This window comes from Ricinus communis, chromosome 9 (assembly GCF_019578655.1).
Source record: "Ricinus communis isolate WT05 ecotype wild-type chromosome 9, ASM1957865v1, whole genome shotgun sequence".
Taxonomy (NCBI): Eukaryota; Viridiplantae; Streptophyta; class Magnoliopsida; order Malpighiales; family Euphorbiaceae; genus Ricinus; species Ricinus communis.
Window position 1 is genome coordinate 24,476,243 of NC_063264.1, and position 18,050 is coordinate 24,494,292.

At 26.0% G+C, this 18,050-nt stretch overlaps 1 protein-coding gene across 1 annotated transcript; it reads right to left on the reverse strand.

The window, feature by feature from the left end:
* Positions 1-14,959: 14,959 nt before the first annotated feature.
* LOC112537088 (peroxidase N) lies at positions 14,960-17,105 on the reverse strand. Its single transcript, XM_048378876.1, has 4 exons — positions 16,807-17,105; positions 16,500-16,682; positions 16,239-16,404; positions 14,960-15,513 (listed from the first exon to the last, which is right to left on the reverse strand). The coding sequence occupies exons 1-4, from the start codon at positions 17,026-17,028 to the stop codon at positions 15,092-15,094; spliced, it is 993 nt and encodes a 330-aa protein (XP_048234833.1). The 5' UTR covers positions 17,029-17,105; the 3' UTR covers positions 14,960-15,091.
* Between the last annotated feature and the right edge of the window lie 945 nt (positions 17,106-18,050).

An 18,050-nucleotide genomic window follows, 5' to 3' on the forward strand; every position in this document is an offset into this window, starting at 1 on the left:
TTCAAGTTCTTGTCAATAAAATTTTAGATAGACAAAATTTATGGAGTGATTTATAGTTGAATCTAAATAAGCATTCCTCAGTCATATAATAAAATAATATTTTAATATATTTTTTATTCTTTAAATATAAAGTAAAAAGTTGATATATGATTACTCTCTATTTTATAAATTTATAAATACGCTATAATTTTTTATATACATAACTAATTAATATTTGTATCTATTGATAAAAATTAAAATGAAAAGATAAAACAAATCAACACCATCAATGCTTATAAAAAATAAAATATAAAAAATGTATTAGATTTAAATAAAATGTATTATTTTTTATATATAAATATTCTTTAAGATGTTTTTTATCGTATAAATTATACTCTTCAAAATATAAAGTCCCATTGAAGATGCTTCTAATTGATGGTTCCATTTCAGTCGCGAGATAATTTATTTTAAATATTTTTAAATTAAAGTATTCACCTCTCCAATTGCCCTTGAATTTATTTTTTTAGGTTGTTATATATTATTTAATATAAAATATTTTTAGTATCCAAATATTACCAATGACTAAAGTTACACATGGCTCAGCACAATATAATGTTATTTTTTAGAATTTGTACTAAAAAAAAAGACTTTCTTTAGCCCCCTAAATGTCTACCTGCCCTAACTACCTTATTTTCATTAAATAATGCTGGGGTTGAAGAAAATGTCAGTAATTGAGAACTACTAATCCAACTGAAACTGATCAAATTGAAATAAAAAATGGTTAATTAGATCTATAGATTTAGTTTAGATTTTAATTTTAAAAAATAAGTGAACTTAGAAAATGTTTAAAATACTTTTATATTCACACGTATTTTATATATTTCAAACATAAAAAGTATCATGAATAAATGAAATTTTTTATTTAATTTTAAACTATATTCTATGGTAAATTTATGGTTAAAATGTCTGATATGTTATATAACTAATATAAACAAATAATAATACGATAAACAATAATATATATAATTTTATATGTACAACAATAATAATGAAAATAGAAAAAAATATTAACTCATAAATTAATTAGCTAAACAGATAATTAAAATAAACTATTAAATTTATAGTTTAATTATAAAATTTTATTTAAATTTAGTATGTATCTCCTATTATGCACTAGATCGATATATATAGAAGTTTTATTTATATTTAGTGTTAAGAGTGAAAAAAAAATTGGTTCTTCCACCATAGGACCCACTCAATAAGGATATATATATATATATATATACGTACTCTTTGAACAGGCTAAAATATTCTTTAAATTAATTAATAATTATAAATTTTATTTTAATTTTATATATAATTAATTTAATTTAGTATATTTCTAATTCTAATAAAATTAATAATAATTAGTCTAATTTAATAATAATTCTATTTTAATTTTATATATATTTCTAATTTTATGAAAATTGATAAATAATTTTATATATATAATATATATTGAGTTCAAATAAATCAATATAAATTTTTATAAAAATTAAAATAAAAAATTTTAAAAAAATATACTATATTAAAATTTATTTTATTGATAATATTTATTAATGTATTGATTGTTATTATAATACTTCATTAATAGAATTATTATAAGTCAACCATTGGTAAGAGATTAGAAAAAGAAATGTTTTCAAAACAATCTGAAGCTTCTTCCTCCTGCTCTTTCTATTTTCAATTTCTTATTAATTTATTGCAGTCTCCTTTAACATTAGTTTTTAATTCTACTTCTAATTAGATCTAGAAATTTAGTAGTTAAATTTAGAATTAATGTATTTTGTTATGATTTTTAATTTAATTTATATTAATTAATATATTTATTATTATTATAATACTTTATCAATAAATTCAATGCAATATATCAAATAAAATAAAAGAAAATATCTTGGACAATTTTTAGAATTTATTTATTTTTTAATCATAAAAAATTTAAAATTGGTCTCTTTATATATTTTTATTTCTTAGAAAAATAAAAATTATAATCTTATTTAATTATAATAGTCTTACTATTTAAATTTTATATATTATAATTTTATATATATATCAATAATTAAATATTAAAATATAAAATAATTATATAATATAATATTACTTAAAATTTGTCGGGAATGGACCCATGAGTCGGCTACCATTATGACAATCGTCTCCATCTTCTTTATTGTTTAGCTTCGTTTGAATTTTCCACACTCCACATTTTACATTTCTTTTTATAGTTTTCCAAATTTTGAAGAGATTCAATTCCTAAAGCTTTGAGAACGTAACTGACAAACAATCAAATTGCACCTTTTAAGTAAGGGAAAACTATACACCGCCCGCCAATGCTGAAAATACACTCCTACGCCTGGCGGTGATTTATCATGGTAAAGGGCTGAGCTTCCAGAAGCTCTAATTACTTTATTTTATTTTATAAATGTATATATTTATTTATATGGATTAAAGTGATCTACTTCTACAAAAATTATTAATAATTAAATCATCCTTTAGCCTATTAATATATTTTTCTTTTGTTTTATCTATGATAATATCTTTTTCTTTTTTCTTTTTATCTTTTTCTTTTTTCTATAGTTATATTATCATTTTATTATATTTTAAATTTTTTATTTTATCATTTATCTTTATCTTTATTAATTTTTGTCTTTTTTCCTCTCCTTTCTTTTCTCTCTCTCTCTCTCTCTCTCTCTCTCTCTCTTTAATTTTATCTCTTTTTTTATATTATAATTTCTCTCTTTATTCTTTTCTAGCTTTTTTTCTTTATTATTCCTTTTTATTTTTTTTCTTTTACTTTTATGAATCATTATTCCTTTTCTTCTCTTTTTTTCATCATTTTTTCTCTATTAGTTTCTTTTATTTTCTCCTTTTTCCTACTACTATTGATATTATTATTATTATTGTTATTGTTATTAATTGTTAAAAAATAAAAAGACAATTAAATCTAAAATATCAAAATTTATTTATAAAATCAAAGATTGGGCACTAAAATGAAAATTTAAAATTTTATCATTTTAATATGGATATAAAATGTATTCTTGGTGTTCAACTAATATATATTTAAAAATATTAATTTTAAATTAAATGAGATTTTTTTAATGTTTTAATGAGAAATAAAAGTTTGAATTGTTTATTCATTTTCCTCATAACCTAGTAAAATGACCAAAATTGCTAAATTAAAAAAAGAAGAAGAAAAAAAAATAGAATAATTAACTATTTATGTATTGACTACCGCAGTCCACTTTTTAAATAAATAAACTAAATTGGAATTGACATTACCCAATTAATAACATATGATAGGGAAGTCCTAACTAATGATGGAAAGCACAAACGTATGAAAGTTTTTAAGTAATCAAATTGGACGTAGTCATGATCTAAGTTTGCATGATTCACTCAATGTTGTTGGCCATGTTTGAAATATACTCCAATTCTTATAATTAAAGAGTCTTATAACTTTTTTAGTTTCAATTTTATATTGGTCAGATGGTATAGTCAAATGGTTGCCACGATCCGATCTGTGAGTGCGTGACCGATAGCAATTTCAACTAATCACTAACTCAATCAAATTAATTTTTCATTTATTATTAAATCTATATATGATATAGACGATAAAATAGTGCCAACCTAGTTAGAATGTTCGGTTGTATTTTTTTATTTTTAGTAAATTTTAGAATGCTGTAATTTTATAATTTTTTTAAATAAACATATAAAAAATATTGAAAGTCACTGTAAATTTCGATTTATCTGTGATTTTCTATTCTTTACTAAAAAAACAATAGCTTCAACAAAAAAAATAAAAGGAACTTAAGAGTTGAACGTCCAATTTGAATTATAATTTAGAATTTAAAATAGCCATAGATCTTTTTTAATCATTAGAGGTTAATGGACTATTGACTATATTAACATGGACCGACATTACAAATTTTCATTAATATTGTTGGTTGTAAGTAAGGAAATTCAACTAAAAATTCTCCAAATCTTACAAAGTATAAATATCAATTTTCTTATTCACGCCGAATTTAAATTGAAGCGACAATATTGAAATTGCATTCAAATACAATTTGGGCATAATCCAATTGGAACAAGTCTTCAGTGACTTGGAGATAAGAATGCTCCAATAATAAGTCATGTATCTCATACTTGAGCCTCACACGCAAATGTATTTTCCCACTTCTAATTTTAGTAAAATTCAATATAATTTCCCTTCCACCGGATTAGGAAAGTATAGTTCTTATGCAATAAAACACAAGAAAGTATAGTTCTTAAATCACAATCATATATACATGTTTATAGTGATATTTTATATAGTGTTAAAAGTTTACGGTCTCAATTTTGTATCAGTTATAAGTAGAAATAAACTCTTTATTGTGATAAATTATAAATTTTTTAACTCTCGCCTTAAGAAACTATTAGTATACTATATTATTATTATTTTGTCTCATCAATCTTATTAAATTTAAAAAATTTAATATTTTCAAAAAAATTTAATATTTAATATTTCTCTATATGACAAAATTTATTATTTTGTCTTATCAATCTATCTTTTTACCTAACAACATTAAATATTAAATTCAAAAAAAAAATTATTTGGTCCACATATTCATAACCTCTATTAAATTATAATATTCTTATAGTTATAAATTTTATTTGATTTCAAGTATATGACTGCATAAAAGTTGTTAGAACTGTATATACGATTGTGTTTTATTGCATAAAAACTATACTTTCTTATCTGTAAATATAATATTTCTTTTTTTTTTTTTGTTAAAAAAGTCTTAAAAATAAGAAGAAAAATTATATTGTTTTCAGCTCCCGAATCATTTGCTGTTTAAATTCAACTGAAATTATTCCTATCAAAGCATGAAATATTCATGATTTGGTATGTACTTGTTTGGTCCAAATTATGTATATAGATATTTAAAAGTATTTTGAAGCTTTAATGGTATATTTCTATATATAAAATGGTAAAAATATGTGCTTTTACCCCACTTAAGCTTAATTGTCTATTTTCAGAAATATTAACAAAAAGTGAAAAATATGAAGCTAAAAGAAGCTTAATGGAACATGTTCGTATCAATGCCCAAAATTAAAACGTATGAACTACTAATCACAAAGCCCAAGGGACATTTTAGTCATTTTGTATAATTATTAGGATTTATATTAAGAGTTATTTATGTGATAGTATTTGGTGGAGATTAAGATACTTAAAGTCTTATATATTAAATAGACTTATATTAGTATATTCATCTCTAGAGATATTTATTTAGAGAAGGACTCTCCTCTATATAAATTTCTGCAAAACCTAATTCGAAGGAGGAAAGGAAGAATGGGAGGGGAGTTTTCTCCTACATGCTTTCTACACCTACCACCATTATTTTCTCTATAATTCTCTACAGTTTTCCATAAACATATAGTTTTAGTTTTCAGTACTCTTTTTAGGATCTAAGGAGCTTTTTAAGAAGTGGAGAGTGATGACCAACATTCTTCCTACTTGAAGAAATTCTTGATCTAGAGGAAGTTTTTACTTTTTTATGTCTTTATATTTAATACCATGATCATTGTGTTAAATATGTTAGACTAATTTTCGTAAGTGTTTAGTTTAGTCTTTTTACTTTTGTATGAACCTTGTTATTTATTTATTTAATGAATGATTTCTTTACCTTCATATATATTTATGAGTTTCAGTTATTATTGTTAGTTAACCATCATATTAATTTAGCAATAGTAATTGTTATAAAAATCTTTAGGTTTAAAATTATTAGAAACATCATCTTTGCTTTAATCTATATTGGTATAAGAAACCTAGGTTGCATCATTAGCTTTGAGTGACTTAGGGAAAAAAACACATTACCATCTCATTCATTAGATCTAGACTTAAAGTAAAACAAGGAGATTACTAAGTGAATGGCTAGACTAAATGCTGTTTTAGCATATAGTTTTAGATCCTAAGCATTTGCATTTGCATTGCATGGTATATTTATTTATTGTTTAGTTACTTTACTTTATGAATATCATTATCTCAAAATACTGATTTAGAGTGGTTAGATTTACTTTTATTGTTTTGTGTTGATAATTAGTCTTTATAATAAGTGGCCTCATAGTTCCCGAATCTTTTACTGTTTAAATTCAACTGAAATTATTCCTATCAGAGCATGAAATATTCCTGATTTGGTATGTACTACTGAAGCTATATATACTTTTAACCTATATAACAATATTACTAACCAAAATACTATTTTATTATACGATATATAAATGTGAATTATATGAGTACATACTTTTAAGAAAAATAAACAATAAAAGTGCAAAATATTTATAATTAATTTTTAATTTAAATATAAAATGAAATTAATTTTACATATTATTCACACTTTACTTCTTAATTGTCTTTTTTTAATTTAATTTTTTTAATTATCTGTCACTTTTATATATCTAATGCAATATTAATTTATTTATTTAAATAGGCCTGATAAATTTTACAATATCTATAAAAAATAATTTAATCTAATATATAATATATGGTTTTACTAGAGTACTATTGCGGTACTCTATCATTATAAAGTTTATTTTTGAATTGTAGATGACTAATCAGTATTATTTAAAACAATATATTAATTTTATATATTCTTCTATTAAATTAGATTATTAATTAATTTATATATAACTTTTAATTATTTATGAAAATTAAATTATATAGATGAATCGCATAATTGTCAAATACCATTAGTTTAATTGTAAAAATATATAAAAAAATTATTAAATAAAATTAATTTACTCAGTAGATCGATAATTAAATACTATATGCAATTAACTAATTTAATATTTAATTTCTTAATAAATTTTGAATTAAAATAATATCATTTTCTATAAAGCTATATAAAGTTTTACTAGAGTATCATGGTGGTACCCAAAAATTTAAATATTAATCACCTCTTTAATTCTCGCAAGTGAGAACTATATTAATTTTAAAGCCTTTATTGTGATAATTGTGGAATATCATTCTCATTTTCATCTTTTGAGATTTCCTTTTTCTGCTTTTTAAAAATGACACAGATTTTATACCTAAAAAAGCAAAGGGAAGATAAAGAAAAGCCACCAGATGAGATTATCAATTTATTTATTTTTTATAATATTGATTTCACTTCCCAAACTTGTTATACATCTTTAGCATGCAAATATTAGCTCTAAACTTTTGCAGTCAATTAAGTCCTTTTAGTGGGGTAGAAATATAAAACTATTTTGAAAGTATAGTTCTTATGTAATAAAACACAAGAAAGTATAATTCTTAAATCACAATCATATATATATATATATATATATATATATATATATATATTTATAGTGATATTCTATATAGTATTAAAAATTTACGATTCCAATTTCTACCAGATATAAGTAGAAATAACAATATCACTAACCAAAATATTATTTTATTATACGATATATACAATGCGAATGATACGAGTACATACTTTTAAAAATAATAAAGAACAAAAGTGCAGAATATGGTAAATGTTACGAGAATATTTATAATTAATTTTTAATTTAAATATAAAATAAAATAAATTTCACATATTATTCACACTTTACTTCTTAACTACTTTTTCATTTCGTCTCTTTTTTTTCAAATTATTTTTTTAATTATCTATCACTTTATATATCTAGTGCAATATTTATTTATTTATTTTTTTATTTAAATAGGTGTGATGAATTTTATAATATCTATAAAAAAGTAATTTAATTTAATATATTTATGGTTTTTGCTAGAGTACTATTGTGGTACTCTGCCATTATAAAGTTTATTTTTGAATTGTAGACGATTAATCAATATTATGTAAAATAATTTATTAATCTTATATATTCTTCTATTAATTTAGATTATCAATTAATTTATATATAACTTTTAATTATTTATACAAATTAAATTATATAGGCGAATTGCATAATTATCAAGTACGATGCAATTGGTGTATATGCAATTAACTAATTTAAAATTTAATTTTTAAATAAATTTTAAATTAAAATAATATCATTTTTTATAAAGATATATAAAATTTTACTAGAATATTATCGTGGCATCCAAAAATTTAAATACTAAATCACCTTTTTAATTCTCACAAGTGAGAACTATATTAATTTTAAAGCCTTTATTGTGATAATTGTAGAATATAATTCTCATGTTCATTTTTTGAGATTTCCTTTTTCTGCTTTTTAAAAACGACACAGATTTCATACCTAAAAAAGCAAAGGGAAGATAAAGAAAAGCCACCAGATGAGATTATCAATTTATTTATTTATTCTTTATATTATTGACTTCACTCCCCAAACTTGTTATACATCTTTAGCATGCAAACATTAGCTCTAAACTTTTGCAGTCAATTAAGTCCTTTTAGTGGGGTAGAAATATAAAACTATTTTGAAAGTATAGTTCTTATGTAATAAAACACAAGAAAGTATAATTCTTAAATCACAATCATATATATATATATATATATATATATATATATATTTATAGTGATATTCTATATAGTATTAAAAATTTACGATTCCAATTTCTACCAGATATAAGTAGAAATAACAATATCACTAACCAAAATATTATTTTATTATACGATATATACAATGCGAATGATACGAGTACATACTTTTAAAAATAATAAAGAACAAAAGTGCAGAATATGGTAAATGTTACGAGAATATTTATAATTAATTTTTAATTTAAATATAAAATAAAATAAATTTCACATATTATTCACACTTTACTTCTTAACTACTTTTTTCATTTCGTCTCTTTTTTTTTCAAATTATTTTTTTAATTATCTATCACTTTATATATCTAGTGCAATATTTATTTATTTATTTTTTTATTTAAATAGGTGTGATGAATTTTATAATATCTATAAAAAAGTAATTTAATTTAATATATTTATGGTTTTTGCTAGAGTACTATTGTGGTACTCTGCCATTATAAAGTTTATTTTTGAATTGTAGACGATTAATCAATATTATGTAAAATAATTTATTAATCTTATATATTCTTCTATTAATTTAGATTATCAATTAATTTATATATAACTTTTAATTATTTATACAAATTAAATTATATAGGCGAATTGCATAATTATCAAGTACGATGCAATTGGTGTATATGCAATTAACTAATTTAAAATTTAATTTTTAAATAAATTTTAAATTAAAATAATATCATTTTTTATAAAGATATATAAAATTTTACTAGAATATTATCGTGGCATCCAAAAATTTAAATACTAAATCACCTTTTTAATTCTCACAAGTGAGAACTATATTAATTTTAAAGCCTTTATTGTGATAATTGTAGAATATAATTCTCATGTTCATTTTTTGAGATTTCCTTTTTCTGCTTTTTAAAAACGACACAGATTTCATACCTAAAAAAGCAAAGGGAAGATAAAGAAAAGCCACCAGATGAGATTATCAATTTATTTATTTATTCTTTATATTATTGACTTCACTCCCCAAACTTGTTATACATCTTTAGCATGCAAACATTAGCTCTAAACTTTTGCAGTCAATTAAGTCCTTTTAGTGGGGTAGAAATATAAAACTATTTTGAAGTCTCATTTTAATAATTTAAATTTTTGGGTGAAATTATTTTTCTGATATGGTATTAACACTTCTATAATCCAAGAATTTAGAGTTTAATCTTAGCTACCCCGTAAATTATTAATTTTAATATTTTAGTATAAGATAATATGGATGCTTCAATTAATAAATCAACATCCATTCACTCATCACATGCCAATTATTCATATAAACTAACACACTGAATTAGACTAAAATAAACATCAAGCCTATAAACCGGGAGATAATAATGCCACATTGCAATTTGTTAAGGCCACAAATCCTTTTAGGTTTAAAAAATAATTATACCCATTTTCTTTGTACCACCTTCATTTTCAAAATTACACTTCAATATTTTCACATTTTATAGGCTGTATATTACGTGGTTAAAGCAAAACAAAAAAAAAAATTTAATCCTATATGTGTATAATTTTTTATATATATATATACCATTTCATTAATTGTAACACGTTTTTATAGGCATAAAAGATTACAAAAATAGAATTCTATTTACATAAATAAATCTATTCATAGACATAATGATAGACATATAATATAACTCAAATACTTTAATATTATCATAACGCTCCCCTTGGATGTCTATTATAATGAATATGCTTCATTAAAACCTTACTAAGAAAAACCATATTGGAAAACATCTTCGTGAAGGAAAAACAATACTTTATTCATATAGAAGCTTGCACCATAAAATTGTCTCGTTAAAAATTTTGCTAGGAAAACTCAATGAGACAAAATCTAAGCTAAGGAAAAAATAATATAATGTATCAAATCTCCCCTCATGAAAATATGACTTCTAACAAAGATCTTTTAGTCAGCGTGTGACAATTTTATTCACCAACTTCTCAAAGGTTATTATAGGGAGTACTTTTGTAAACAAATCTGTCAAATTATCAACAGATTGGATAAGTATCTCAACTATATGCATTTTCTACTAGTCTCTTGCATTGTTAATATTTCAGCATGATTAGATGATTTGGAGTTAGACTTTGCTTAGTAGAACGACAAGATATAACAGTACTACTATATGTGAACAAGTAACCTGTTTGTGATCAAGCTTTATGTGGACTGGATAAGTATCCGACATCTGCATATCTAATTAATTATGACTTTGAGTCTTGTGGATAAAATAAATCAATATCTGATGTACCACATAAATAACGAAAAACTTATTTTGCACAATTCCAATATCTTCGAGTTGGTGAAGAATTATATCTTGCTAGCAAAATCAGAATTTATTTTCTTAATAAAAATACATGGACAAATTGGATTGTTAATATATCATTCCTTCAAAAAATATTTACTTAGGCGGTTATACCACATTCATTCAGATTTTTTTAATCCATATAAATTTTTTTAAACTTAATTGAATACATTTCTCGTAGTTTTGAGCTACATGCTTCAAGCATTTGTAGTCCTTTAGGAATTTTTATATAAATATCATTATAAAGTGATCCATATAAATAAATTGTAACAACATCCATAAGATACATATGAAGTCCTTCTAAACTTACATGCAAATTAAAAATCTAAATATAATTGCATCCACAACTGAAAAATAAGTTTCTACATAATTAATGCTAGGTCTTTGCTAGAACCTTTGTGCTACAAGTCATGCTTTGTATCTCACAGTTTTATTTTTTTAATTGCGTATGCACAAAAATCTATTTATAGCCTATTGGCTCAACATCTTCAAGAGTTAAAACAATGGGTCCAAAAATTTGATATTTTTCTAATAAGTTTAATTCTGGATGGATTGTATCTTTTCATTTAGGCCAATCATTTCTTTATCGACATTAAATATTATTTTTATATGGTATACTATCTTAACATTAACTATGCATTTAACAAAAAAATTATTTAAAATAACTAAATGATATCCTAAATTTTTTCAACTTATATGTCTTGATTTTTGAAATAAATAAATATTAAATTTGAAGTGGAATAATTTAGCGATGCTATTATTTTCAATCGAATAACCCTTCATATATAATTAAATTAAGCAATTAATTTAATATATCTATACCATATGTACTGTGATTTTATATACTATTAGTAAATAATAGGTGCTAATAGCACTTACTTTTGAAGCTTCTTTTACCTCAGTTTAACCTTAAATTGAGTTTAATTTATTTGTTAGACTTCGTTTTTAGTTTTTTTTAAGGTATTTGGTAAGCTTGCTTGAGGAGAGGAAGTTTTAATTTCAAAGTGCAAGAAAAATCAGCCAAGGAGCACCTACCATTAAGAACAAGAGTGTTACACGGGCATGACACGGGAAGAAGTTGCCCGTGTCACCTTTCCATGTGAAGTATGAAAAATGGCAAAATGATGGCTTGCATGACACGGGAGGGCACACGCCTGTGTGGCCTTCCTGTATGATTTGGTAAAAATGGCAGAAGCTCAAGGAATGATATGGAAAGAGGACACGCTCGTGTGCTCTTCTCATATGGATAGAGAATATCTCAAGAAAGATTTTGGTTAAGGACGCCATATGGCCGTGTGATACCCGTGTGGCAGCCGTGTGGTTCCTAAAAAGCATATTATTTAAGCAAATTTTTAGAATTGTTTTAGGAGAGTTCCGTCATATTTTGATTTCTAGATAGAGAAACACTCAGAGACTTCATGTTTCTTTCATTTCTAGGGTTTTAATTGTATTTCTCAAGGAAGAACATTTTTTTATTGCTTTTGAAGATTGAGGATTCAAGATTGAAGATTTTCATTTCTACACTTCCATGACTAGTTTCAGATCTTTTTCCCCTAATCCTTACTTCTTTATTGTAATGTCTAGGAATTAATTTTCTTTCCATTTGGGTTTTAATGAACCCTAGTTTGTTTTTGTATAGATTGATTCAAAGTTAATGCAATTAATCTTTTTCATGAGTTGTGTTATCCCTTTGATTGCTTAATTATCTATTTCAATTGATAAGTTAATGTATTGATTGAGATTTATTTTCATAAATTGATTAGAGATAACTTTTTATAAATTGATCACATCTTAGGGATTGAGGATTGATTGGGATACTAGAGATAGATCTACAAGATCCTTTGGTTCAATAATTCATTAATCTTAATGCATTGATCTAAGTGAGTGGATTTAAGAAGAGATTCATCTCCCTCCTCTTAGGAATTAGGGGTTTAATCACTTGAGAAAGGTTTAAACCTATTTTTGTGGAATGCCAACTCAACTCTTGATTTAAATTAATTATTGTCTGTTTGTGTCTCTCGAGTTAAGCCATTGAACCCAGGATCGATGGTGCCAATACGATTCCTCCAACTTTTAGAGATAGTTCATCTCTTCTAAAGCCTGTTTACGCTTTTTGTTCATCTCGGACAAGGCTCCTTGGTGTATAACATTCACCAAACTGGTGAGGCTTTCAGTTCTCTCTCTGTTGTTACCACCGTTAGATTTCGCCCACCCAACAAGCTCTTTTTTGCAAAACCCTAATTTAGACAACAAGCCACCCATTGCATCACCCTCATGTATACTATTATGAGGGAATTGCCCCACTTTCTCAATTGCATCATTATAACCATTAATATGCTTCCACTTCTCCTCAAACGTGAACCTGTATGTCACTTTTTACTTGCAGTTTTACACTAACACAATTAGACGATGGTCCAAGCCAACTAATACTTTATGCACAACTAGAGCATTAGCAAAAGCCCTTATCCATTCCACATTCGCCAATGCCCTATCAAGCCTTTCCCAAATACAATCTTTAACTTTTTTATTATTAATCCACATAAATCATTGACATTTAAAATTTGAATCCATTAACCTACAATGGTCAATAAAAGATCTAAACTCTTTAGACTGCTTTTTGTTGATATGCCTCCCCTAACTTATCCTTCCTTTTGATAAACACAGTTAAAATCATCAATAAGGACCTAGGGTTGGCTATTTCTCGACTGGAAATCTTTGAGCTTCTCTTAAACGAAATTCTTATTTAAATTCCTTGGCTCCCCATAAATAAAAGAAATATACCATCTCTCCTGAGCCTCAACATACCTATGAATAATATTTTTACATTTGAAGCTTATAGATAAGTTCATTTTACTTCTCCACCAGACCGCCAGCCCCCTTGCATGGACAACTGGATCAACATACTCATCATACCAAAGCCAAACTTAACTCTGAGCACCTCTATTCTCTCATTCTTCTGATTGGTCGTTATAAGGAAGAGAATAGGGGGGATAATTTTCTATGAGCTCTCGAATAGCTCAAACTATCAGAGTTTGCTGAAGGCCCTGACAGTTTCACGAAAAATAATACATGGTTATTTTGATGGCTTCCCGCGAGCCACCAGCACCATAATAGATGAGTCTTAAGCTCCTCCATATACTTCAGTTCGAAACAGGGACTGTCCTTCATCTACTTCTTCTATTATCAACACTCTCTGTCTTCTAGCATCTCTTTTTCATTTTTTCTTTCGACCTTCCTAAATTGAGCCCATCATAATTCCACCTGCATGACTTCACCCTCATGAGCATGAGTTACCTCCTTAATAGGCTCGACTACATTACCTTGGTCTGGCTTAGTACAGGATTAGGCTAAAAGGCCTAACTCCATTTCGCACTAGGTTTCACACGGCAATTTGAGCAATCTAGCTGGATACTTAAATTATAGCTTGCTAAGTTTAGATTCCTTTTAGGCTTCAGGGCCATTAACAATTTCCTTTCTTTTCATTCTATCCATAAGGCTATAGGTATTGGGCTAGGAATTTGGTTACTTATTAGGCTAGCAGTTGGGTTAGGGTCTTTGGTTTGAGCTAGGATTGACATTAGTTAGATACAGCTTAGAGAATAGGTTATCTAGAATTTGGAGATTTTAGGACTTTGAGGTGTTACTATCGAGATAACTTACGAACTCCTTTGTAATTTTAAATGATGTCTGAAACTTAGGGTTTTGCATAGCTAGACAAGGTTCACTATTTTCCTTCAGCTTCAACGGTCGAAACTTACTTTCCCTTACTCCTTAGCAACTTTTTCATTTGTTTAGATTTTTAATAAGAGGGAGAGAAAAAAGATATTTGCCTTTAGTTATATAAATGACAATATTTTATAAACTTAACTGTTTTTCAAGGATAAAGTTGTCATTTTAGAGCTAAAATGAGTTCTATAGTTCCACATCAAAGGTACATCACGCATTTTTATTTAATTTTAATAAAATTCATATTGTATCTATTTTTAAAATTTAATTTATTTTGCATTTTTTAGAAAAATCGATCGACCAAAATCCTACTAATACACAAAGATTTGCCTTTTTTTTAATCGTTAGACCTATTTTACTTATGCACTAAAGAGGACCACATCAGCAAACACATTGGTAAACAAGGTTTAGCTGCTAATGACTTCAACATGAACCACACACAACTTGAATTTTTAAATGGTGCAGATTACCTACCATACTATTAATCGATTATCAATCAAATTCTGCTCTAGTTGGTTAGTACAATTAAGAATTAACAACTCTGCAATTCTTCCTAATCTGCCCACTAGACCCTGTAAGTGGACGAATATTTCCCATTTTGATCATGGAATTAGCAAAGTCATCCAAGAAAAGCTTGCTGTTGCTGCTGTAACTTTGGACAATACTTTTGGTAGTGGAAACAGCCTCATTACTTGAAAATAGGATTTGGTCTGAACCAAGGAGACCCTTGTTGTTTAGCAGATTTTGGAAATAGTGGTTGTCGAAAAGATCAGTAGAGTTCCGATCAAGAGCAGTTGTCCTGTTTCCATCTCCAGTTATTGGACATAGATTTTGCAGATCAGATAACATATTAGATTCAAGTGTAGCATCAGGAGCACCAGTTCCTGAGAAGTTGAACAATCTATTGCTGAAAGTTGCACATTTTGCTAGACCAATTGTATGACCACCTACACTTGACACAAAAAACAAATAAGAAATAATTATATGATATCAAAATGTTGAGATAGTACCAATAATATAACAAGAATTTTATATATTTATTCGGTTTCTACTCATTAAAATGACTTCTATTTAATGAGAATTCTTCCATTTCATACAAGTCACTCACAAAAATAGGATTGAGTCTTCCTGCTCCGTTTCAATCTCTATCTTGATTTCTTATATATATATATATATAAGTAGAAATGAAGGGAAGGAAAATCAAACTTAAAATCTTACTCAAAGTTAAAATATACACTTACGGACAGACTAAATTTATGAGTAATATTTAAAAATGTATTATTGAATACTTAAATTTTTATTATTTTTTGGATATTAGTTGATACTATATAAAAATCGATATAATTATGATCTTAATGTTATTAAAATATATAAATTATAATTTCTAATATTAATATAATTATATAAAAAAAATTAATATAAATTCTCATGCGTATGTTTCACATGTAGTTCGAAAACTATTCTATTTATTCAATCTGATCTCATCCTAATCTTTTTAGGATGGGAATGAACTCTTAACTAATATAAAATAAGATAGATAAATAATAAATATTTATTATAACGCTCTATAATGTGCAATCCTCCTACTACTACACCTAATTAACATGAATTAAAACTCAATCAAGTGGAGTAGAAAATGAAATTAAATTTTGTGACTAGTATTTAGAATTACCTGATAAGGAGACAACATCAGTGATGTTGAGGCCTACAGCAATAAATTTGGCAATGATTTCATTAAGTCCTTCAAATGGAGAAGGCAGTGCATTATTTGCCTCTGTCTGGTTGGAAATCAAACCATCTCTCCTTCCAAGAAGAACTCTCCATGTTGGTCCTCCACTCTGAATTTAAACAAGAAAAACATTGCCCCTTTTAAGATCATCTTTTAATTGCATATTGGTCTAGTAAGACATATATATATAAAGGTAGAACTAACCAAAACAACTGAGTCCCTGGCAGCTATGGCTAGTATGTCAGCACAAGATACAACTCCACTGCACTGACTTTCCACAGCTGCTTTTATTGTGTCCACAACTTCAAATCCTCTTGCTGAGTTTAAATTAGCCAACGAAAACTTCTCACCATCACTGCCATCCAGCAATACTGACCCATCACAACCCTGCAACAAATAAGATCCTCTTTGATTAGAAAACTTTATCTAATGAAAATTCAGTTTATTAGAGGAAAACTAGAAAAGAAACCAACTTAAACAAAGTAGCCACAGGTCATCACCACAAACTCACATTGACAAAACAATCATGAAAGTGAAGGCGAAGCAAAGATGCTGCCATTCGCATTTCAGCCTTAATAGCATTCTGAATCTCTTTCCTCACAATCTGGAGAAGTTTAGGGCATGTCGTTGAGTAGAAATCAGTGGTCAGTTGGGATCTCACAGAAGCAGCAGTGTTTAGCACCAGAACTGTTACAAACAAGAGGTAATATTGATAGTAGCTTAAACTCTTCATGTCTTCACTGCAAATGCTACAGAAGAAACCCTAATAAGATTATAATGGCCAATTAAACTTGCAATAGCTATATTTTTATAGGCAATTACGTGCCATGCAGAAACTTATATAATAACACTTATTAACAATGATACATGTAATAGTGCTGGTGATGGTGGGCGGCTGTGAGTGGCAATTAATAGTGCTTATTATGTAGAGAAAAGTATAAAAGAAAAAGTATTTTGTGGTTACGTGATTTTCCATTTAAGGATCCGATTCTTTTCTCATCATTTTAGAGTTTGTAATTTTATTTTTTTTCCTAGTTTAATAAAAATTCTATAATTTTATATTAATGTAATATAAAATTTTAATAATTAAATTAATTATTAAATAATTTATCGTATAACTAACTTATATTTTTCGCTAATATGTATATATATGAAGCTGCACTGCACTGGACTGACCAAATGGTATTTACATTAGCTTATAAAATCTCAGACATTAATAAGGGAAGGTGGGTTCATAGTTATCAGATTACTTGTAATTTGATTTAATTAATGTTTCCATGCAGTGTTCATGGATCAAAGTAAAGGCACACACACACTTAAATAAAGAGCATTGCACTTAGTGCTTAGAGAAAGCTAGACTTTTTCAGAAGCCACTAATTAATTAATCTGGGTGCCTCATCATATCTGATCATGCATGCATTAAGAACATTAATGTCTTATTTATTAGACTATAAATTTTTGTCACTATTAGGCATGTTGACATTTGATCACAACTAAATTAGACATGTGGTTATGGATCCATATATTTTCTTTTCTTTTCTTTTCTTTTCTTTCATGTTTTTAGGAAAAAAAAAAAAAGAAAGTTTGGTAGATGGAAGATTTTAGAGATGAGTATAGTTTTAAAACTTTTTTGGTCATGCATCTCGAAGACATGTGTACTTTGATTATTCAAGTTTTAGTGGTGCTAATGCTTTCTATTTTTTGGAAAGATATATCCATTTTTCGTTAATATATAGATTTTAAGTATTATTTTGA

What these genes read in the sequence shown, in the direction of transcription:
- LOC112537088 (XM_048378876.1), bottom strand. Translation starts at nt 17,028, where the DNA reads ATGAAGAGTTTAAGCTACTATCAATATTACCTCTTGTTTGTAACAGTT. An exon ending in TTCATGATTGTTTTGTCAAT is followed by an intron (nt 16,683 to 16,806) that starts GTGAGTTTGTGG and finishes TATTTGTTGCAG; the next exon opens with GGTTGTGATGGGTCAGTATT. An exon ending in CCAGGGACTCAGTTGTTTTG is followed by an intron (nt 16,405 to 16,499) that starts GTTAGTTCTACC and finishes GTTTAAATTCAG; the next exon opens with AGTGGAGGACCAACATGGAG.